General features: G+C 44.4%; 1 protein-coding gene across 1 annotated transcript in view; it reads right to left on the bottom strand.

The window, feature by feature from the left end:
- The window catches only part of mmp17b (matrix metallopeptidase 17b), a 29,416-nt gene that overhangs the window by 3,308 nt on the left and 4,637 nt on the right, over nucleotides 1–21,471 (bottom strand). Inside the window, exons 2-10 of the mRNA XM_041782518.1 lie at nucleotides 15,061–16,101; nucleotides 14,702–14,834; nucleotides 14,470–14,623; nucleotides 11,964–12,072; nucleotides 11,697–11,874; nucleotides 4,416–4,592; nucleotides 995–1,088; nucleotides 386–459; nucleotides 155–304 (exon numbers count right to left, since the gene is read on the bottom strand). Of these exons, the coding sequence (XP_041638452.1) occupies nucleotides 155–304; nucleotides 386–459; nucleotides 995–1,088; nucleotides 4,416–4,592; nucleotides 11,697–11,874; nucleotides 11,964–12,072; nucleotides 14,470–14,623; nucleotides 14,702–14,834; nucleotides 15,061–15,189 (1,198 nt within the window). The 5' untranslated portion in view covers nucleotides 15,190–16,101. The remainder of the gene's footprint in view (nucleotides 1–154; nucleotides 305–385; nucleotides 460–994; nucleotides 1,089–4,415; nucleotides 4,593–11,696; nucleotides 11,875–11,963; nucleotides 12,073–14,469; nucleotides 14,624–14,701; nucleotides 14,835–15,060; nucleotides 16,102–21,471) is intronic.

The raw sequence follows: 21,471 nt of genomic DNA, 5'->3' as shown, positions 1-21,471 counted from the left end.
TGCAGGGAAATAAAGGACAAAACATTCATGATATTATAATTATTATTTACCATAATATTTGATTGATCCTGTCTACACAGTAATAGTTAACCCTTTCTTCAGGTTTTGGCCTCTAAATTCTCTCAAACTCTGCTCCAAGCTGGAAGGACTGTACCACTGATGAAGATGATGGCGTGGTCTGACTGTCTCTCCAGCACGGCGTGGAGACGTGGCAGTTCAGCAGGGAGACCCCTCCACAGCCGTCTGACCGAAGCCCCCCGACCCGACACTAAGCCGCCACTGTTAACCCGCCACATGGTCAGACCTGGAGGGATGAGCGACAGAGCAAAAGAGAGAAAGTTCAGACAGAGTTCCCATGGTTGTAAAACAGTCTGTTCTCACTGACCTTTGAAGAAGAATGTCTCCCCTCTGATCCTCGCCACCGCATCAAAACTGGTGTTACAGCGATCAATGACAGGGCTGTGGACAGGGGAGGTCAGAGTTAAGGCAAGAAGAAGAACACCTGTCTCATGATGGCTGATAGCGTCAATCTGGTAACTCACATCTGTGGAAAATGATCCTAAAGACAAAAACTGAATCAGTAATTGAAACAACCGTAGATACTATCACCGATATTTCTGCTAGAGTGTCTGTCTTTTGTTTCAAAATCTACTAGAACTTCATTAATCCTGCTGGACAGACAATAGACTGCAAACGTTTGACACAGTGCAGACTCAGTGTACCAAACCTCGCCATCAATACAGGACGCCATGGACAAATACGGCTCCCTAAAGAGGAGAGTGCACCCACTGCAACCAACAGCAGGATGAAATAGACACCCACTTCTTAATCTCCTGGCCATTATAGAAGACACCAGAGACAAGATCTCTCTGACCTCCTGCCTTTAATAAAGGACACCATTGACAACCAGGTGTAGCCTGGTTCTGGTCTGGAAGGTCGTACCTGTGTCTGTGGTGGTGGCGGTTTAGTCTGGTTCTGATCTGGTAGGTCCTACCTGTATCTGTGGTGGTGGCGGTTTCCTCTGTGACGTAGCTGACGCTCTGGAGCAAGGGGAGAAGGTTCAGTGGGCGGCAGCTCGTTCCTCTTACCTTAAATTGAAGGATGATTCAACAGTTAAATTGCAGACAGGTGTACAAAAGGTTAAAGTACAGTCATGGATGAAAGTATTGGCACCCCTGTAATTTTTCTAGAAAAACATTATTTGTGACAGAAATTGTTGCAATTACAAATGTGTTTGGTGTACATGTTTATTTACTTTATGTGCATTGGAACAACACAATAAAGCAGAAAAAAGCCAGTTTTTTCAGTTTTGTATAAACATGAGTATATCAAAAACATTTGTAACCACAACAATTTCTGGGAGAAATGGTATATTTTCTGGAAAAATTACAGGGGTGCCAATATCGTCCATGACTGTAGTCAGCTGGGGTGCAAAATGACTTGAAACGAATCAGTCACATGAGCAGACTCAACAACAGATGGCCAAATTTATTAAAAGATCCCTTCTTCTGAAAACAGTTTTCATTCATTCTTTAGTTGATCATTACAGACTTAGACTGTCCTGATGGTCAACCGTTGGGCTGACAGCAGCTAAACATCAGTTTATTAGTTCAGTTTTAACGATGTTAGATATGAAGTTCCACTAAGTGAATGATTCTTTTGAAGAGGCACTGAAAGACGGAGAAAGCTTTGTTGACTGAAGAAGAGAGGAAGGCCCTGATAGAGGAGGTCTGATTCAGATCTAACAGGGTTACAGTCTCTGTTTTTGACACAAAGCTACATATGGACGTTAATGAAGGTCCCAGAAGAACCCAGAACAATATCTAAAGACCTGCAGGCCTCACTGACTCTGTTAAGGTCAGAGTTCATGATTAAACAGTTGGAAAGAGACTGGGCAACAACGGCTTCATGGGAGCATTCCAAGGCCAAAACCACTGCTGAGCAACAAGAACACGAAGGCTCATCTCACATTTGACTAAAAACATCCTGATGATCCCAAAGACTTCTGGGAAATATTCTGAGGACTGACCAGACAGAAGTTCTGAAAGGTCCTGATCCATCTGGAGTGAAACTAACCCAGCATTTCATCAGAAGAACATCAGACCAACAGTCAGACATGGTGGTGGTAGTGTGATGGTCTGGACCAGGACCTGGACCACTAGAACCATGAATTCTGTTCTCTATGTAATAAGGTCTAGCAAGTCCACCTTTGAGTGGACAAAAGACTAAATGAAGGTTCTGGAGTGGTCTAGTCAAAGTCTGGACTTAGATCTGTCTGAGATGCTGTGGCAGGACCTTAAACAGGCCGTTCATGCTGGAAAACCCTCCAATGTGGCTGAATGAAAACTATTCTGCAGAGAAGAATGGGACAACATTCCTCCACAGTGATGAGAAAGACTGTGGCCTTCTCTCTTCTATTCTGGAACACCAGTTGTCTCCTGATTGGTCACATATCCCCTCAGAGTTCTGCTTCAGGTGGCGTTTGGATTATGGAACTTTCTGGTGGCGATTTCAGAGACTGGTAAAAGTGAGCATACGCAGCTGAATGTAAATGTTGTTAGACTGAGACTTTTGAAGAGTCAGGTCATTGCTCTGGTTCGACTATCTGTACCTCCTGGTGTTGATGCTTTAAGGGTTAAATCTGGTGATTGAGTTAAATGTCTCTGTACCATGGTCTCGGGGAATTCTTGATTCTGATTGGCTCTGGAAATTCAAGTGGTGTCCATTAATTCATGATATATGGACACCATTCGAACTTTGAACAAGTAGTACTGTCAACTACTAGTCAAAAAATCATTACACTGTTCCAAATTAATGCACAGCAGCTGTTAGACGGTAGGAGTAACCATAGCAACCTGACGCAGTCATACTTTTTTAGCACGGAGTACAGCGCCGCCACTAAAAGACCGGCACCAACCGTCATGTAACCGTCATGAATATAATGACGGACTCCAGGTTTAAGACCAGTAATGTAAGACGCACTTATCTTCTATATCCGATGTACGTCTTTTTCCCAGGCTCACCTTAACACTGACAGGTGAGTGTCGCAAAAAACTCATTTCCCTCCTGTTCTCGCTGCAATAAACTATTGTCAGAAGATAGAAATAACACAAAAGAAAAGAAGCCATTATTTCTTTGTAGAGCCAAAGGAAGCGTTTCTGATAAACAGGCATGAAAATATCAGAAAAATATTGATATGTCTGACAGAGAATCAGCACCTGCAGGTTGTAGGAAGCTCTGTTTCACGTCTGTGACCTCGTAGTGCAGAAGGAGGAATTATTCTGTTTATTCAAACAGCTGGTCTGCTAAAACTAAGCTTTCTATCAGATGACTGTTCATGTTAACGTACAGGTTTATAGTCTGACCACAGATGACTCTCAGTCTCACTCGTCTTCATGTCTTTTCATTGATAAATCCGTTCAGAAAGGGTGCTGAGCAGACTATTTTTTTTTTCGTTGTGACTTGGTATCTATGGCCTCTTCTGTTTACTGGAGTACTGAATAACTTTTACATTCCCTAAGAACGTTATGGGATTAGAATGAGTATTCCAGTTATTAGTCAGACCCTCAGGCATTGCTTGGGGAAAGAAATTGTTGTTTTATCAAAACGTTCTATTTTGATCACAGAACGTATGAAATTATAAATTAGTGGGTTTATGAATTAATTTCTTGTCTCGTGTCTTCTATGGAGGGTTAGGCTTCATACTTTGTGCTATGGTAACGCTGAGATATTTCACAGCTTAGGAAAATGACCCATAAACCAGGTTTTAAATCTGATGGTCCTCTGTCTTTGGGTCCTTCCTGTGCCGGTGCCAAACTCCAGATGAATGAATCCTGTGTAATCAAAGAGTTTTATTAAATCTGGAGCTCCATTTAGGGACAGGGCAGCTGATTGATAACGGTTTGACGTTAAAGCTCAGTGCTGTCTGAGGAAGTCTGCAGACATGTTGAATTATTAACCACTCTTTAACAGAGCCCACACTTTATACATCTGCTTCCTGTTTTTTATGGTCCACTTCTTCACAGTTCAGGCTTTTCACACCAGGATTCAAGCAGGACCACAAGGACAGGACTGTCCTTCAGCACATCCTCAACCAACCCTAACCCAGAGCTCAAAGCCTTGTTGTGTCCTTCCGTCTGTCCCGATGATGCCGTCTAAGTCTGAAGATATCACTAAAATAATAAAGTCTTCTTCTGTCCCTCCTTCTGTCCTGATGATCCTGTCTAAATCTGTGGACTGAGTTTCTTTAAATGTCTTAGACATATTGACGGTTCTATCTGTAGACCTTATTTAACCTTTTGTCCTCAGTTTAAGGTTCCACGGTCCCTTTTTCTCTCGTTCAGACTAGATTAAATCCCCCTCATAAATGTTAGACTTTTCAAACCCAAAAGAGAGTTCTTCAGGTTCCACCTCACCGTACAGCTGAGTGATGAGCTCCAGGTCCTGGGCCCCCAAACGGAAGTGTAGTGGGTCTCCAGCGGGCCCCTGGTAGTACGGCCTCATGACTGAGTGTCGAGAGGAGGAGTGAGCGAGTCCGAGTGCGTGTCCAAATTCATGAACCAACACAGTGAACAGGTCTGTCCCTTCAGAGGCTGAAGGATGGAGACAAGGAGGAGAAGAGAGAGCTGGTAAGGTTCAGCCTGTCACACATTTTAACAAACTACAATGTAAACAATAAATATTTACATGTAGAAAAATCTGAAGTCATTGTTTTTATCTGCAGACGCTTTACACCGCGTTCCACGTTATTATGCAAATGATATTTTTCTCTGATTTTCCTAAATATTAATGCAAATGACAGTCAGAATATTTTTCAAGTCATCAGCCGTTAGAGCATAATTCAAATGTTTTTTAACCAAACTTCATAATGACAAAAATTATTTTTTTTTAAATAGAAACCTCAAAATGCACTGTTCCACATTATTAAGCACAACAGCTTTTTAAAACATTTTATAGGTGGTAAAGAAGTGAAAATGGTCATTTGTTGAATCTACAGCATCAGGGGGTCACATTTACTGAAATCAAAGCTATTTCAATCAAAAACATCTGAACAGGCCAAGTTCCATGTTAACATAGGAGCCCTTCTCTGATATCACCTTCACTATTCTTCATCCATTGAACTTGTGAGTTTTTGGAGAGTTTCTGTTTGAATTTCTTTGCAGGATGTCAGAATATCCTCCCAGAGCTGCTGTTCTGATGTGAACTGCCTCCCACCCTCATAGATCTTTAGCTTGAGGATGCTCCAAAGGTTCTCAGTATGGTTAAAGGTCAGGGGAGGATGGGGGCCACACCACGAGTTTCTCTCCTTTTATGCCCATAGCAGCCAATGACACAGAGGGATTCTCTGCAGCATGAGATGGAGCATTGTCACGCATGAAGATCATTTTGCTACAGAAGGCACAGTTCTTCTTTTTGTACCATGGAAGAAAGTGGTCAGTCAGAAACTCTAGATACTTTGCCGAGGTCATTTTCACACCTTCAGGGACCCTAAAGGGGCCTATCAGCTCTCTCCTCCAGCCCAGACCATGACTCCGCCCCCTCCTTGTTGACGTCACAGCCTTGTTGGGACATGGTGGCCATCCACCAACCATCCACTACTCCTCCATCTGGACCATCCAGGGTTGCACGGCACTCATCAGTCAACAAGACTGTTTGAAAATGAGTCTTCATGTATTTCTGGGCCCACTACAACCTTTTCTGCTTGTGAGCATTGGTTAGGGGGGGCTGAATAGTAGGTTTATACACGACTGCAAGCCTCTGGAGGATCCTACACCTTGAGGTTGGTGGGACTCCAGAGGCACCAGCAGCTTCAAATACCTGTTTGCTGCTTTGTAATGGTATTTTGGCATCTGCTCTCTTAATCTGATGTACTTGTTCGTCAGAAACCTTCCTCACTATGTCTTTATCTGCACAAACCTGTCTGTGCTCTGAATCAGACACAAATTTCTTCACAGTACGATAATCATGCTTAATTTTTCCTGAAATATTGAATGTTTTCATTCCTTGTCTGAGGCATGACACTATTTGACACTTTTCAGCAGCAGAGATCCTTTTTCTTTCCCAAATTGCTGAAACCTGTGACCTGATTAACAATGTGGAACATGTGGAAAAGTGAATTTTGAGTGAAGTTTTTATTTTTAAAAAAATAATAGTTAAAAATAATGGAGTTTGTTCAAAAACATTTGAATTATACTCTACCTGTTGATGACTTGAAAAATATTCTGACTGTCATTTGCATTGATATTTAGAAAATCAGAGAAAAACGTCATTTGCATAATAATGTAGAACGCGGTGTACAAAGACAAACACTAGAGTTGGTCAACCGTTCAATTTTAACTCTAGAGATGGTCAAGATCTCTATAAAACTCTAGAGATGGTTGACCGTTCTCTGTAAACTCTAGAGATGGTTGACCGTTCTCAGTAAACTATAGAGATGGTTGACCGTTCTCAGTAAACTCTAGAGACGGTTGACCTTTCTCTGTAAACTCTAGAGATGGTTGACCGTTCTCTGTAAACTCTAGAGATGGGTGACCGTTCTCTGTAAACTCTAGAGATGGTTGACCGTTCTCTGTAAACTCTAGAGATGGTTGACCGTTCTCTGTAAACTCTAGAGACGGTTGACCGTTCTCAGTAAACTCTAGAGACGGTTGACTGTTCTCAGTAAACTCCAGAGATGGTTGACCGTTCTCTGTAAACTCTAGAGATGGTTGACCGTTCTCTGTAAACTCTAGAGATGGGTGACCGTTCTCTGTAAACTCTAGAGATGGTTGACTGTTCTCAGTAAACTCTAGAGATGGTTGACCGTTCTCAGTAAACTCCAGAGATGGGTGACCGTTCTCTGTAAACTCCAGAGATGGTTGACCGTTCTCTGTAAACTCTAGAGATGGTTGACCGTTCTCAGTAAACTCCAGAGATGGCTGACCGTTCTCAGTAAACTCTAGAGATGGGTGACCGTTCTCAGTAAACTCTAGAGATGGTTGACCGTTCTCTGTAAACTCTAGAGATGGTTGACCTTTCTCAGTAAACTCTAGAGATGGGTGACCGTTCTCTGTAAACGCTAGAGATGGTTGACAATTCTCTGTAAACTCTAGAGATGGTTGACCGTTCTCAGTAAACTCTAGAGATGGTTGACTGTTCTCAGTAAACTCCAGAGATGGTTGACCGTTCTCAGTAAACTCCAGAGATGGTTGACCGTTCTCAGTAAACTCTAGAGACGGTTGACTGTTCTCAGTAAACTCTAGAGACGGTTGACCGTTCTCAGTAAACTCTAGAGATGGTTGACCATTCTCTTTAAACTCTAGAGATGGTTGACCGTTCTCAGTAAACTCCAGAGATGGGTGACCGTTCTCTGTAAACTCTAGAGATGGTTGACTGTTCTCAGTAAACTCTAGAGATGGTCAACCGTTCTCTGTAAACTCTAGAGATGGTTGACCGTTCTCTGTAAACTCTAGAGATGGTTGACCTTTCTCAGTAAACTCTAGAGATGGGTGACCGTTCTCAGTAAACTCCAGAGATGGTTGACCGTTCTCATTAAACTCCAGAGATGGTTGACCGTTCTCAGTAAACTCTAGAGATGGTTGACTGTTCTCAGTGAACTCTAGAGATGGTTGACCGTTCTCAGTAAACTCTAGAGATGGTTGACCGTTCTCAGTAAACTCTAGAGATGGGTGACCGTTCTCTGTAAACTCTAGAGATGGTTGACTGTTCTCTGTAAACTCTAGAGACGGTTGACCGTTCTCAGTAAACTCTAGAGATGGTTGACCGTTCTCTGTAAACTCTAGAGATGGTTGACCATTCTCTGTAAACTCTAGAGATGGTTGACCGTTCTCAGTAGACTCTAGAGACGGTTGACCGTTCTCAGTAAACTCCAGAGATGGTTGACCGTTCTCTGTAAACTCTAGAGATGGTTGACCGTTCTCAGTAAACTCCAGAGATGGCTGACCGTTCTCAGTAAACTCTAGAGATGGGTGACCGTTCTCAGTAAACTCTAGAGACGGTTGACCGTTCTCAGTAAACTCCAGAGATGGTTGACCGTTCTCTGTAAACTCTAGAGATGGTTGACCGTTCTCAGTAAACTCCAGAGATGGCTGACCGTTCTCAGTAAACTCTAGAGATGGGTGACCGTTCTCAGTAAACTCTAGAGATGGGTGACCGTTCTCAGTAAACTCCAGAGATGGGTGACCGTTCTCTGTAAACTCTAGAGATGGTTGACTGTTCTCAGTAAACTCTAGAGATGGTTGACCGTTCTCTGTAAACTCTAGAGATGGTTGACCGTTCTCTGTAAACTCTAGAGATGGTTGACCTTTCTCAGTAAACTCTAGAGATGGGTGACCGTTCTCTGTAAACGCTAGAGATGGTTGACAATTCTCTGTAAACTCTAGAGATGGTTGACCGTTCTCAGTAAACTCTAGAGATGGGTGACTGTTCTCAGTAAACTCCAGAGATGGTTGACCGTTCTCAGTAAACTCTAGAGATGGTTGACCGTTCTCAGTAAACTCTAGAGACGGTTGACCGTTCTCAGTAAACTCTAGAGATGGTTGACCATTCTCTTTAAACTCTAGAGATGGTTGACCGTTCTCAGTAAACTCCAGAGATGGGTGACCGTTCTCTGTAAACTCTAGAGATGGTTGACTGTTCTCAGTAAACTCTAGAGATGGTTGACCGTTCTCTGTAAACTCTAGAGATGGTTGACCGTTCTCTGTAAACTCTAGAGATGGTTGACCTTTCTCAGTAAACTCTAGAGATGGGTGACCGTTCTCAGTAAACTCCAGAGATGGTTGACCGTTCTCATTAAACTCCAGAGATGGTTGACCGTTCTCAGTAAACTCTAGAGATGGTTGACTGTTCTCAGTAAACTCTAGAGATGGTTGACCGTTCTCAGTAAACTCTAGAGATGGTTGACCGTTCTCAGTAAACTCTAGAGATGGGTGACCGTTCTCTGTAAACTCTAGAGATGGTTGACTGTTCTCTGTAAACTCTAGAGACGGGTGACCGTTCTCAGTACACTCTAGAGATGGTTGACCGTTCTCTGTAAACTCTAGAGATGGTTGACCATTCTCTGTAAACTCTAGAGATGGTTGACCGTTCTCAGTAGACTCTAGAGACGGTTGACCGTTCTCAGTAAACTCCAGAGATGGTTGACCGTTCTCTGTAAACTCTAGAGATGGTTGACCGTTCTCAGTAAACTCCAGAGATGGCTGACCGTTCTCAGTAAACTCTAGAGATGGGTGACCGTTCTCAGTAAACTCTAGAGACGGTTGACCGTTCTCAGTAAACTCCAGAGATGTTTGACCGTTCTCTGTAAACTCTAGAGATGGTTGACCGTTCTCAGTAAACTCCAGAGATGGCTGACCGTTCTCAGTAAACTCTAGAGATGGGTGACCGTTCTCAGTAAACTCTAGAGATGGGTGACCGTTCTCAGTAAACTCTAGAGATGGTTGACCGTTCTCTGTAAACTCTAGAGATGGTTGACCGTTCTCTGTAAACTCTAGAGACGGTTGACCGTTCTCAGTAAACTCTAGAGACGGTTGACCGTTCTCAGTAAACTCCAGAGATGGTTGACCGTTCTCTGTAAACTCTAGAGATGGGTGACCGTTCTCTGTAAACTCTAGAGATGGTTGACTGTTCTCAGTAAACTCTAGAGATGGTTGACCGTTCTCAGTAAACTCCAGAGATGGGTGACCATTCTCTGTAAACTCTAGAGATGGTTGACTGTTCTCAGTAAACTCTAGAGATGGTTGACCGTTCTCTGTAAACTCTAGAGATGGTTGACCGTTCTCTGTAAACTCTAGAGATGGTTGACCTTTCTCAGTAAACTCTAGAGATGGGTGACCGTTCTCTGTAAACTCTAGAGATGGTTGACAGTTCTCTGTAAACTCCAGAGATGGTTGACCGTTCTCTGTAAACTCTAGAGACGGTTGACCGTTCTCAGTAAACTCTAGAGATGGTTGACCGTTCTCAGTAAACTCCAGAGATGGTTGACCGTTCCCAGTAAACTCTAGAGACGGTTGACCGTTCTCAGTAAACTCCAGAGATGGTTGACCGTTCTCTGTAAACTCTAGAGATGGTTGACCATTCTCAGTAAACTCTAGAGATGGTTGACCGTTCTCAGTAAACTCTAGAGATGGTTGACCGTTCTCTGTAAACTCTAGAGATGGTTGACCGTTCTCAGTAAACTCTAGAGATGGGTGACCGTTCTCAGTAAACTCTAGAGATGGGTGACAGTTCTCAGTAAACTCTAGAGATAGGTGACCGTTCTCTGTAAACTCTAGAGATGGTTGACCGTTCTCAGTAAACTCTAGAGATGGGTGACCGTTCTCTGTAAACTCTAGAGATGGTTGACCGTTCTCTGTAAACTCTCGAGATGGTTGACCGTTCTCAGTAAACTCTAGAGACAGTGATCGTTCTCAGTAAACTCTAGAGACGGTTGACCGTTCTCAGTAAACTCCAGAGATGGTTGACCGTTCTCTGTAAACTCTAGAGATGGTTGACCGTTCTCAGTAAACTCCAGAGATGGTTGAACATTCTCTGTAAACTCTAGAGATGGTTGACCATTCTCAGTAAACTCCAGAGATGGGTGACCATTCTCTGTAAACTCTCGAGATGGTTGACTGTTCTCAGTAATCTCTAGAGATGGTTGACCGTTCTCTGTAAACTCTAGAGATGGTTGACCATTCTCTGTAAACTCTAGAGATGGTTGACCTTTCTCAGTAAACTCTAGAGATGGGTGACCGTTCTCAGTAAACTCCAGAGATGGTTGACCGTTCTCGTTAAACTCCAGAGATGGTTGACCTTTCTCAGTAAACTCCAGAGATGGTTGACCGTTCTCAGTAAACTCTAGAGACGGTTGACCGTTCTCAGTAAACTCCAGAGATGGTTGACCATTCTCAGTAAACTCTAGAGATGGTCTACCGTTCTCAGTAAACTCCAGAGATGGGTGACCGTTCTCTGTAAACTCTAGAGATGGTTGACTGTTCTCAGTAAACTCTAGAGATGGTTGACCGTTCTCTGTAAACTCTAGAGATGGGTCACCGTTCTCTGTAAACTCTAGAGATGGTTGACCGTTCTCTGTAAACTCTAGAGATGGTTGACCGTTCTCTGTAAACTCTAGAGATGGTTGACCGTTCTCTGTAAACTCTAGAGATGGTTGACCGTTCTCTGTAAACTCTAGAGATGGTTGACCTTTCTCTGTAAACTCTAGAGATGGTTGACCTTTCTCTGTAAACTCTAGAGATGGTTGACCGTTCTCTGTAAACTCTAGAGATGGTTGACCATTCTCTGTAAACTCTAGAGATGGTTGACCTTTCTCTGTAAACTCTAGAGATGGTTGACCGTTCTCTGTAAACTCTAGAGATGGTTGACCTTTCTCTGTAAACTCTAGAGATGGTTGACCGTTCTCAGTAAACTCTAGAGATGGTTGACCGTTCTCTGTAAACTGTAGAAATGGTTGCGGTTAGAATCCCAGTAGATCAGCAGTACTCAGACCAGCACTCATGCCATGTTAAATCCTCCTTCTTCTCCATTGTGATGCTCCGTCTGATCTTCAGAAAGCTGTCTTGGCCACATCTACATGCTCAAATACATTGAGACGCTTCTATCTGATTGGCTATTTGTGTTAACAAGCAACTGAACAGATGTACCTAATAAAGTGGCTGATGAATGTATATCATATTGTTAACATGATGTTTTGCAGTCACCTTGCTGTCTGAAAGCCCAGTCCTCCCCTGCATCCAGATGAACTCCACCTGCTCTGGTTGGGTCTGAGGGAAAGAAGGCGTGGCCGACTGCACCTCCTGCTCCATCAAAGGGATAACCATCACCGTGGTAACCATGGAGGAAGTCTACTTGCAGGTCTGCAGCCTCTGGAGCACCCACCTGGAGTCAGTCAGAGACATGATGAAGTGGGTTAATGGGATCTGTGGGTGTAACGTGTCATCTGTGGAAAGTCAAAGAAAGGCTCTGACCTCATAGAAATCCAGGGGCGTTGGCTCCGCCCACACTCTTAAAGCATAAAAGACCAGCGCACGAATGGTTTCTCTTGACAGACGGGACGAGGAGGGGTAGGAATGCAGCCTGAGGAGAAAAAAAGAGGAAAGTAGGGCTTTAATGGCTGCTGCTCTGAGCTCATATTTATTTATTTATTATTTATATTATCATTATCTATATTATTATTTAAATGATAATCATTTAGATTATTATGAATCATATTATAGTTATTCATATATTATAATTTATATTGTTATTCATATCATTATTTATATCACTTTATATTTTTATTTCATTATTTTCATTTTCATTTATATTTTTATTTCTTAATTTCATTTTTCAATTTTCATTTTCATTTTACAATTACTTTTGTATTTTATTATAATTTACAGTGTATTTTTAATATTTTTCACATTTTTATTAGTATATATATTTACATTATTATAAATAACATTATTTTAATATATGTATATTTAAAAATTTTAAATCACTCCTAACAGGGAACTGAAGACTCACCCCGAGTTTCCATATAGCTACAGTGTTTCCGCTCCGCTTCGTTTCAGATCCGCTGCAGGTCCGCCGGCCGCTGCCAAACCTCGTAAATTAACCGTCGTTCAGAAAGCACCAACCATGGAAGTCACAGACTACAACATCCGGTTCTTTCAAAATAAAACACAATGCACGGACTCCCGACTGCAAATCATCACTTTATCAACATTACATCTCATCCTGCAGCGAGAGGGTCACCGAAAAGGTCAGTGGGTCACAGAGCTACAGTGGCACCTTTGACGAGGAAAAGTTAAGTTTTGGGGAAATTTAGCCAAAGAATTCAACATAAAACCACAGATCCTTTAAGCAAACATGAACCTTTTAACTTCCTGCTGTACTCACTCAATGGAGGAAGCAATAATATCACGGACTTATACCGGAAAGGATGATAAATTAACCCCTAAAGGTAAAATAGTCCGCTGTTGGCATGCTATTCCTGCGTGAACTCGCAGTTCTCCGTGATCTGCTGGGTTAGGGTTAGGTTTGGTTAGGGTTAGGGTTAGGTTAGGTTAGGGTTAGGTTAGGTTAGGGTTAGGTTAGGTTAGGTTAGGTTAGGGTTAGGGTTAGGTTAGGTTAGGGTTAGGTTAGGTTAGGGTTAGGCTGGTCGGGGCTGCGCTCTAGACTCGCTCTCCTTTCAGTCGGAGCAAACCTGCGGCGTGCACGCTGTATATGGAAATTCGGGGTGACAAAGACAGTTTTGGGATGTGGAATAATGAATATTGAAGTAATCAGTTACAGAAATGCTCTGAGCAGCTCGTTATTTTTATTTTTTATGATTTAAATGAGTTTTATTCACTAAAATCTCATGAAGGAGAGGTCATTTATTTCTTTCTGCTCCGTTGTGACAGCCATAAGGTCGGGGGTGAGATATCTTGTTTCTAAATTTGGGGATGAAAATGGACACTTGCAAGGGTAAATCCTCTAGCTCTTCCTGTCCAGGTGCTGTTGTTTATTTTGTGAGGTATTGTCTGTGTAGCTGCAGGCTGCTTGGTCAGCTGACCTGCTGCAGCCAGGTGGACTCAGGTGTGCAGTGGGGGAGGGGCTGAAGGAGAACAAAGGGAGAGGCTGAAAGGTTTGGAGGGATTTTGCTGGTTCTCCTGGAAGAAAATGGCAGAACTGTGCAACGACACTGTCTCCTCCATAAAGGAACACCGACACCGGGGAGAAGGAGCGCCGTAAATGTTGGAGCTCAATCCTGAAGATCCCCTAGGAGATGAACTTTGAGGAACCATCCCAGGACCGGTGAGTCATCAGCCTCTGGACCATTTAGATTATTCCATTTTAGAGTTTTTTAAGGACTTTTTGGACATGTGGCACCTGTTTGGGTTGTTAGCAGAACTGAATTGGAGCACATCTTTTATGTTGGGGGGGGGGTCCAGGGCCTGACCTGCAGAATTAGAGGCGACTGTAGAAACTTAAAAGAATATTGTCTTTGATTTCTGCTCATTTAAAGCATGCTTTAACCTGGGCTCATTTTCCAGTTTTATTTGCTGTTTTATGGAGAGTTCAGGGCTTCTTAGCCACTCGCCCTCCTTGAGTAAGTACCTAACCAGATTTAAATGTTAACTTACAGTAGTTTGGAACTCGTGAGTATTTGAGCTTGAAAAATGAAGCTGATTGTTCAACTTTGTCATTCTAGATGTTTGGAAGTTAGGTTTTTGGTAAAATAAAAGGAGACTTAAATAAATGAAAAGATCTGATTTCATGAATCTCGAGGGATGAGTGATAAAGAATGGTCCTATGCTGAAGATTATCCCAGCATTCTTTGCAGCAGAGAGCTTCTTCACCATGTCTGTTAAGTGGTTCTAAAAAACAAAGTTACATGGAGATTTGTGTGTAAAGCAGAGAAACGTTCACGACTAAAGTTATGGTGGATTTCTACATGATCATCTATGTTTTGCGTTAAAACTCCTCAGAGTACCAAGGAGCTCTCACCTCCAGTTAATGTTCCTTCGGTTCCACATGGAGACAACTCTCCTCCTCCTTCTCCTTACGATCCTCCCCTCCTGGTTGACCTCTGACTGAGACGGCCTGTCATCATCAGGAAGGGAGCAGCGTGGACTCTTCATCAGCGCCATCGTATCGTCATCTGAACCCCAAAAGAGTCCGTGTTAGTTTGACAGGAAGCAGATGTCTAACGCTTCACTGCAGCGGTCGTCATCCTCACCAACAACTCCAGAGTCGTTGAGGCCTGCAAACCTCTGCATGGCCCGCACAGCATCCGTGACGGCACTCCACGCCTGTAGCTGACCGGTGGATGAGTCGGGGGGGGGCAGGTAGCCATATTTCATTAACCAATCCTGGAGCAGAGAAGAGAGAATCTGCTGATGAAGGGAGATGATGTTAGAGTGGCAATGGAGAACTCCTGACCAAATCATTACACCAAGGAGACTTCAAACTACAGCGTCTGACTGTGAACTTTAGATCATTACACCAAGGAGACTTCAAACTACAGCGTCTGACTGTGAATTTTAGATCATTACACCAAGGAGACTTCAAACTACAGCGTCTGACTGTGACTGTTACCACCAGAGCGATGGTCTCGTCTTCTGTAGGGGTCACGGCTGCAGAGGAAGGTTCAGGGGCCACACCAGATGGAGATGCTTTTTTCACCAATCCAGGTGTCAGGAACAACAAAATGATCCACAACTCCATCTTAGCAGCAGAATCCCAAGATGATTTTCCCTCCAAAGAAATCTTCAGGGTCTCCTGTTGTGGTCTGAGATGGTCTTTGGGGTCTCCTCTTGTGGTCTGAGATGGTCTTTGGGGTCTCCTCTTGTGGTCTGAGATGGTCTTTGGGGTCTCCTGTTGTGGTCTGAGATGGTCTTTGGGGTCTCCTGTTGTGGTCTGAGATGGTCTTTGGGGTCTCCTGTTGTGGTCTGAGATGGTCTTTGGGTCTCCTCTTGTGGTCTGAGATGGTCTTTGGGGTCTCCTGTTGTGGTCTGAGATGGTCTTTGGGGTCTCCTGTTGTGGTCTGAGATGGTCTTTGGGGTCTCCTCTTGTGGTCTGAGATGGTCTTTGGGTCTCCTGTTGTGGTCTGAGATGGTCTTTGGGGTCTCCTGTTGTGGTCTGAGATGGTCTTTGGGGTCTCCTGTTGTGGTCTGAGATGGTCTTTGGGGTCTCCTCTTGTGGTCTGAGACGGTCTTCGGGGTCTCCTGTTGTGGTCTGAGACGGTCTTCGGGGTCTCCTGTTGTGGTCTGAGACGGTTTGGGGGTCTCCTCTTGTGGTCTGAGACGGTCTTCGGGGTCTCCTGTTGTGGTCTGAGACGGTCTTCGGGGTCTCCTGTTGTGGTCTGAGACGGTCTTCGGGGTCTCCTGTTGTGGTCTGAGACGGTCTTCGGGGTCTCCTGTTGTGGTCTGAGACGGTCTTTGTGGTCTCCTGTTGTGGTCTGAGACGGTCTTCGGGGTCTCCTGTTGTGGTCTGAGACGGTCTTTGTGGTCTCCTGTTGTGGTCTGAGACGGTCTTCGGGGTCTCCTGTTGTGGTCTGAGACGGTCTTCGGGGTCTCCTGTTGTGGTCTGAGACGGTCTTGGGGGTCTCCTCTTGTGGTCTGAGATGGTCTTCAGGATCTGTATTCAGAAAGGTAGATGAACATGGACCTTCAGTTGTTGCTAAACAGGACACGTAAAATCTGTCAGTGTTATTTTGGAACTATGACGGTGTTGCCAGGGACTGAATGTGTCTCTGGTCCAGGTCTCAGACTCTTCCACCCAGTGGGGAAACCTGGTGAACCACTGTCAGAGATCACAATTGTCTACTCTGTCTGCAGAAACATCTCTGCAGCTTTGTTGATGATTTCAGACCAGGCTGGAAGGATGTTCCTGACTGCGTTATCTCACCTACATACCCTCGACCATAAAATAGAATTAAAGAAAACTCTTTATTGTCAAAGTGAAACGTGGTGTAGTGGTTTTCAGGAATTCTGATGACCTTCCAGACTCAGGTGTGTTTACCTTAACTGACCTCAGGTGACCCCCTTTCACCAGCTGGACCTCTGCTGATGTTCCTTTAAAGAGGCTGAATATCCATGCACTTAGTTTACATCTCAGATTTTTATTTCATTGACATTACTCTGTACAAATCTGAGTTCACTTTGACATTTAAGAGAATTTTTGTAACTTTTTTGGTCATAAAGCCAACGTTCTTTGACCATGATTGGGTGATAAACTCAGTAAAAGGAGGTCAGTACTTTTTCAGTACGGTTGTATGAAAGACAAACTAAAACTGGTTTAGGTTGGTGTTACTCTACTAAATATTGATCTCTGAGCTCTTCCTGTTTTTCAAACATCTTTTCTTGGTTAAATCTTTCTTGTTTTGGTCATTACTAGCTCTGGGTTTCTCTAAATGAGAGAAGATCTGATTAGAAATTTGAGGAAATTCCTGATAATAAGACCAAAAATGTCATTATTGTTAAAGTCAGCCCTCAGGGACAGAATGGATCTTTTTTCTGTTTCAGACCTGATGATTATGGGGGTGTATCCCAAGAGGAGCCTCGTCACAATGATTATTTGTCTGAATAATTCTCGTGTGTGGTGCCAACACGATTATTTTACTGCCCCAAATCGCGTCGTAGCCTCAGAAACTCTGAATCGTAGATATCAAACATGTTTGATATTTAAGATTCTAGGTTGTAGTGCCTCTGACGGAGCAGCCACAACAACCAATGAGAGTGAGCAGATGGGGTAGTGTCACCCGCCGGATCATACATACTTTCACCGCTCACAACCAGAAACACAACTGTAGCTTCATTCAGCCAGGATCTCATCCTCAGTCTTTCCCATGTTTTAGGATTTTTGCTGCACATGTAATGATGCCAGGGCAAGAGAGTATCTACAGACATCTGTGTTTGTTTCTTCTGAAGTCATGTGATCACCGAGGTCGCTGGCAGGGCGGCAGGTGTGTGGTCTCCAGTGATCTGACCGGTCTAGTGTGTGATTCAGAGGACTAAAGATGAAAAACTGTTAAAGTTGTCCTCATGTCTGTGGTCTCCCACGGTTTAAAACCGTTTAACAGATTTTAAAATCATCTAGGTTGTGGCCGGCCTTAATCTGAAGTCACCCTGTCTCTGGTCCTGAGCCTGTGGTCTTGTTGACCCCTGACTGTCCAGGTCTTTGACCCCAGTGTTCGTTGCCTCTGTGTACCTCGTCCCAACATTCACTGGGGTTTTGACCCCCATGGTTGTCTGGTTTAGGGAACGCCCAGTCTGTGAGCTGTCTGCTGGATGTGATGCAGACATTTCTGATAGTGGAACCAGACTGTAACCACACAGTTCAGCTCACGTGTCCTCTTTGGATTTTGTTTTAATTCTCTGTAATCCCAACATTATTTAACCCCAATCTCATCTGGATTTCTAGTTAATCTTATTCACACCCTCAGCTCAGAGACCGAGGATGGACGTGTCTATCAGCAGGACCTTCATCAGAGACTAAACCAGGCTGAACATCAGGAACTGGAGGCTCGTTTGTTGCTCTGATAGGGAGGTTTGGTCATCCAGATACCAGCTGAGCCCCCTTTAGTCCGTGCATCCTTAATCTGGATTAACCCTTTAACTGCCAAAGTCACAAAATTGCGACAAGCAACATTGCTGAATTAAACAGGCTCTAACTGCAAAAATGGTGCCTGATGTTGTTACTACTTTACACCAGGAGATGGCAGACATGAGTAAGTTCAATCCCAGCGGCACTTGTGGGCGTGTTTCTATTCAAAATTTTGGAGAGAGAGAGTTTGAAGACGCACCGCCAGTCGAGGAAACTAGGAAGTGGTAGAAGTGGTTGTAGTCAGTGTGTAAAAGAGAGAAAGAGAGCGAACAGTAGTGAGAATACTCACAATGCCGGGAGGAATAGAGAATTGTTTACCCCTCTGACGATGACGTTCAGTCGTACGGTGAGACCTAGACTGCTTGTGTGTCGGAGCCACACACAAGCAGCACATACCAAGGCAGATGCTTTTCCTCACCAGGGCTGGGGTGGGAGTAATCGGTGAATGCCAATGAGGGGACGTGGTGGGGGTTTCAGGGGTGGTCAATACACGAATATTGGCAAAGGTAGCGGGAATAAAAAACACAGCGGAGGTAGGGGCAGACGTGGTGGAAGCCATGGCGGTGGAGGCCGCCTGGTGACATCAGAATATGCAAATTAGATGAGTGAATTTACTCCCATCATAAACTTTGGGTCATACTGAAGATTTTTCTCGTATACAGTATGGCTTCATCTCTAACCACTTTCAAGCTACAGCCTTTTGAAATCTTGAGATCACAATTGAATATTTTCTTGAAAAATCTGTGGCGCCTAAAGGGTTAACAGTCATTGATAACCTGATATCAGAGCTCTCTGTGCTCCTCTGATTCAACAACAGACAGCCCATCCATCGTCTCTGAGGCTCTCTGACCGTGGACTGGTACCTACATGCTGGTAAGAATGAATGAGCCATTAGCCACCGGCTAAGAGCTAGCTGTGCCTCTTTACCAGCTTTTCTCCCTCCTACTGTCAGACATGCTGCCAAAGGAAACACTCAGGGTGCGACTGTTGAAAAACCAGAGGGGGACATTTAAAAAATGCTACTGTCCTTTAATCTGTAGCTGAGCATCACTGTGAGCCTCCAGGCTGTCCTCACCTGATGATCGTTGAGTTTGAGGCGTTTACTTTGAGAGAACCAGCGGCCGACTCGGCTTCGTTAGCTTCTCATGATGAGATTGAACGTATGACAAACACTCCAGAGCGAGAGGAGATTCCCAAACATCTCCCCTCCTCCTCCTTTCTCCCCTCCTTCCTTCTCCCCTCCTCCTCCTCCTTTCTCCCCTCCTTCCTTCTCCCCTCCTCCTCCTCCTTTCTGACCTCCATCTACCCCCCTGGTCCTTTATGCTAATGTCCCTCCATCCTCTGATTGGATCGTCCCCCTGGGGATCCAGCGCGGGTGTTTCCCGTCATCTTCACTCACTGACCTCTCTGAGTCCTTCAGGCTCTGTGACAGTCAGGCTGGAGCTGTTGGTCCTGATGTTCTACTGCCAGATTAAAGTCATGTGATAGGAGCATCCATTCAGACACAGAGACCCCATCTATACCTAACATTAACACAGATTAACATCATTTTGGGGCATTTGGACTCAGACTGGTCCTCCTTACTGTCCTGGTACCAGGGACAGTTTTATACCTTATAGCTCAGACTGAATATGGGGGTGGTCTAGGGATCAGTGTCAGGGCTCTGGTTTGCAGCTTTTATGCTAGTGGACCAAAAACATGCCTTTATTTATCTCTGTCCAGTGTCGCTCAGACTGATGGGGATTGGTAACCTTGCAAAGCAGATGGATTCTCCCGTTTCCGTGTTTCTCACTGGTGAATCCATCTTGCAAAGCTCCCATCTGAACCATCTGGGCCCGGTTAGAAAGTGACAGGACCAATCAGCAACGAGCGGCAGAACTTTCACGGCGGTGGAGTCATGACTTAAGCAAGCAGAAACAAGAGGCCGGTTCAGTTATGGCTTAAGACATTAGCATGGATGCTGCTAAACACCAGTTTTATCAGAACTTAACGACATTTCTTCGTTAAATGAAGAACAAAGAACAGCAGTGAGTTGTTTTCCTTCAGTCCTAGACTCCTCTAGACTCTGGACTCAGCCCTGGACTCCTCTAGACTCTGGACTCAGTCCTGGACTCCTCTAGACTCTGGACTCAGTCCTAGACTCCTCTAGACTCTGGACTCAGTCCTAGACTCCTCTAGACTCTGGTCTCAATCCTGGACTCCTCTAGACTCTGGGCTCAGTCCTGGACTCCTCTAGACTCTGGACTCGGTCCTAGACTCCTCTAGACTCTGGACTCAGTCCTAGACTCCTCTAGACTCTGGTCTCAGTCCTAGACATCTCTAGACTCTGGTTTCAGTCCTGGACTTGGTTTGGTGGGTTGGTTGGTTGATTGGTTGGTATGTTTTATTGGTTGGTTGGTTGGTTGGGTTGGTTGGTTGGTTGGTTGGTTGGGTTGGTTGGTTGGTGTGATGGTTGGATGGTTGGTTGGTTGGTTGGGTTGGTTGGTTGGTTGGTTGGTTGGTTGGTTGGTTGGTTGGTTGGGTTGGTTGGTTGGATGGTTGGATGGTTGGTTGGTTGGTTGGATGGTATGTTTGGTTGGTTGGTTGGTTGGTTGATTGGTTGGTACATTTGGTTGGTTGGTTGATTGGTTGGTTGGTTGGTTGGTTGGTTGGGTTGGTTGGTTGGGTTGATTGGTTGGTTGGTTGGTTGGTTGGTTGGTTGGTTGGTTGGATGTATGTTTGGTTGGTTGGTTGGTTGGATGGTATGTTTGGTTGGTTGGATGGTTGGTTGGTTGGTTGGTTGGTTGGTTGGATGGTTGGTTGGTTGGTTGGTTGGTTGGTTGGTTGGATGGTATGTTTGGTTGGTTGGTTGGTTGGATGGTATGTTTGGTTGGTTGGTTGGATGGTTGGTTGGTTGGTTGGATGGTTGGTTGGTTGTTTGGTTGGTTGGATGGTTGGTTGGTTGGTTGGTTGGATGGTTGGTTGGTTGGTTGGTTGGTTGGTTGGTTGGATGGTATGTTTGGTTGGTTGGTTGGTTGGATGGTATGTTTGGTTGGTTGGTTGGATGGTTGGTTGGTTGATTGGTTGGTTGGATGGTTGGTTGGATGGTTGGTTGGTTGGTTGGTTGGTTGGTTGGTTGGTTGGTTGGTTGGTTGTGTGGTTGGTTGGTTGGTTGGTTGGTTGGTTGGATGGTATGTTTGGTTGGTTGGTTGGATGGTTGGTTGGTTGGTTGGTTGTTTGGTTGGATGGTTGGTTCGTTGGTTGGTTGGTTGTTTGGTTGGTTGGATGGTTGGTTGGTTGGTTGGTTGATTGGTTGGTTTGGTTGTTTGGTTGGATGGTTGGTTGGTTGGTTGTTTGGTTGGATGGTTGGTTGGTTGGTTGGTTGGTTGTTTGGTTGGTTGGTTGGTTGGTTGTTTGGTTGGA

This window comes from Cheilinus undulatus, unplaced genomic scaffold, assembly GCF_018320785.1.
Source record: "Cheilinus undulatus unplaced genomic scaffold, ASM1832078v1 Contig8, whole genome shotgun sequence".
Lineage (NCBI taxonomy): Eukaryota > Metazoa > Chordata > Actinopteri > Labriformes > Labridae > Cheilinus > Cheilinus undulatus.
The sequence above is the reverse complement of the archived record's forward strand: the minus strand, read 5'-3'. Positions and strand labels throughout refer to the sequence as shown.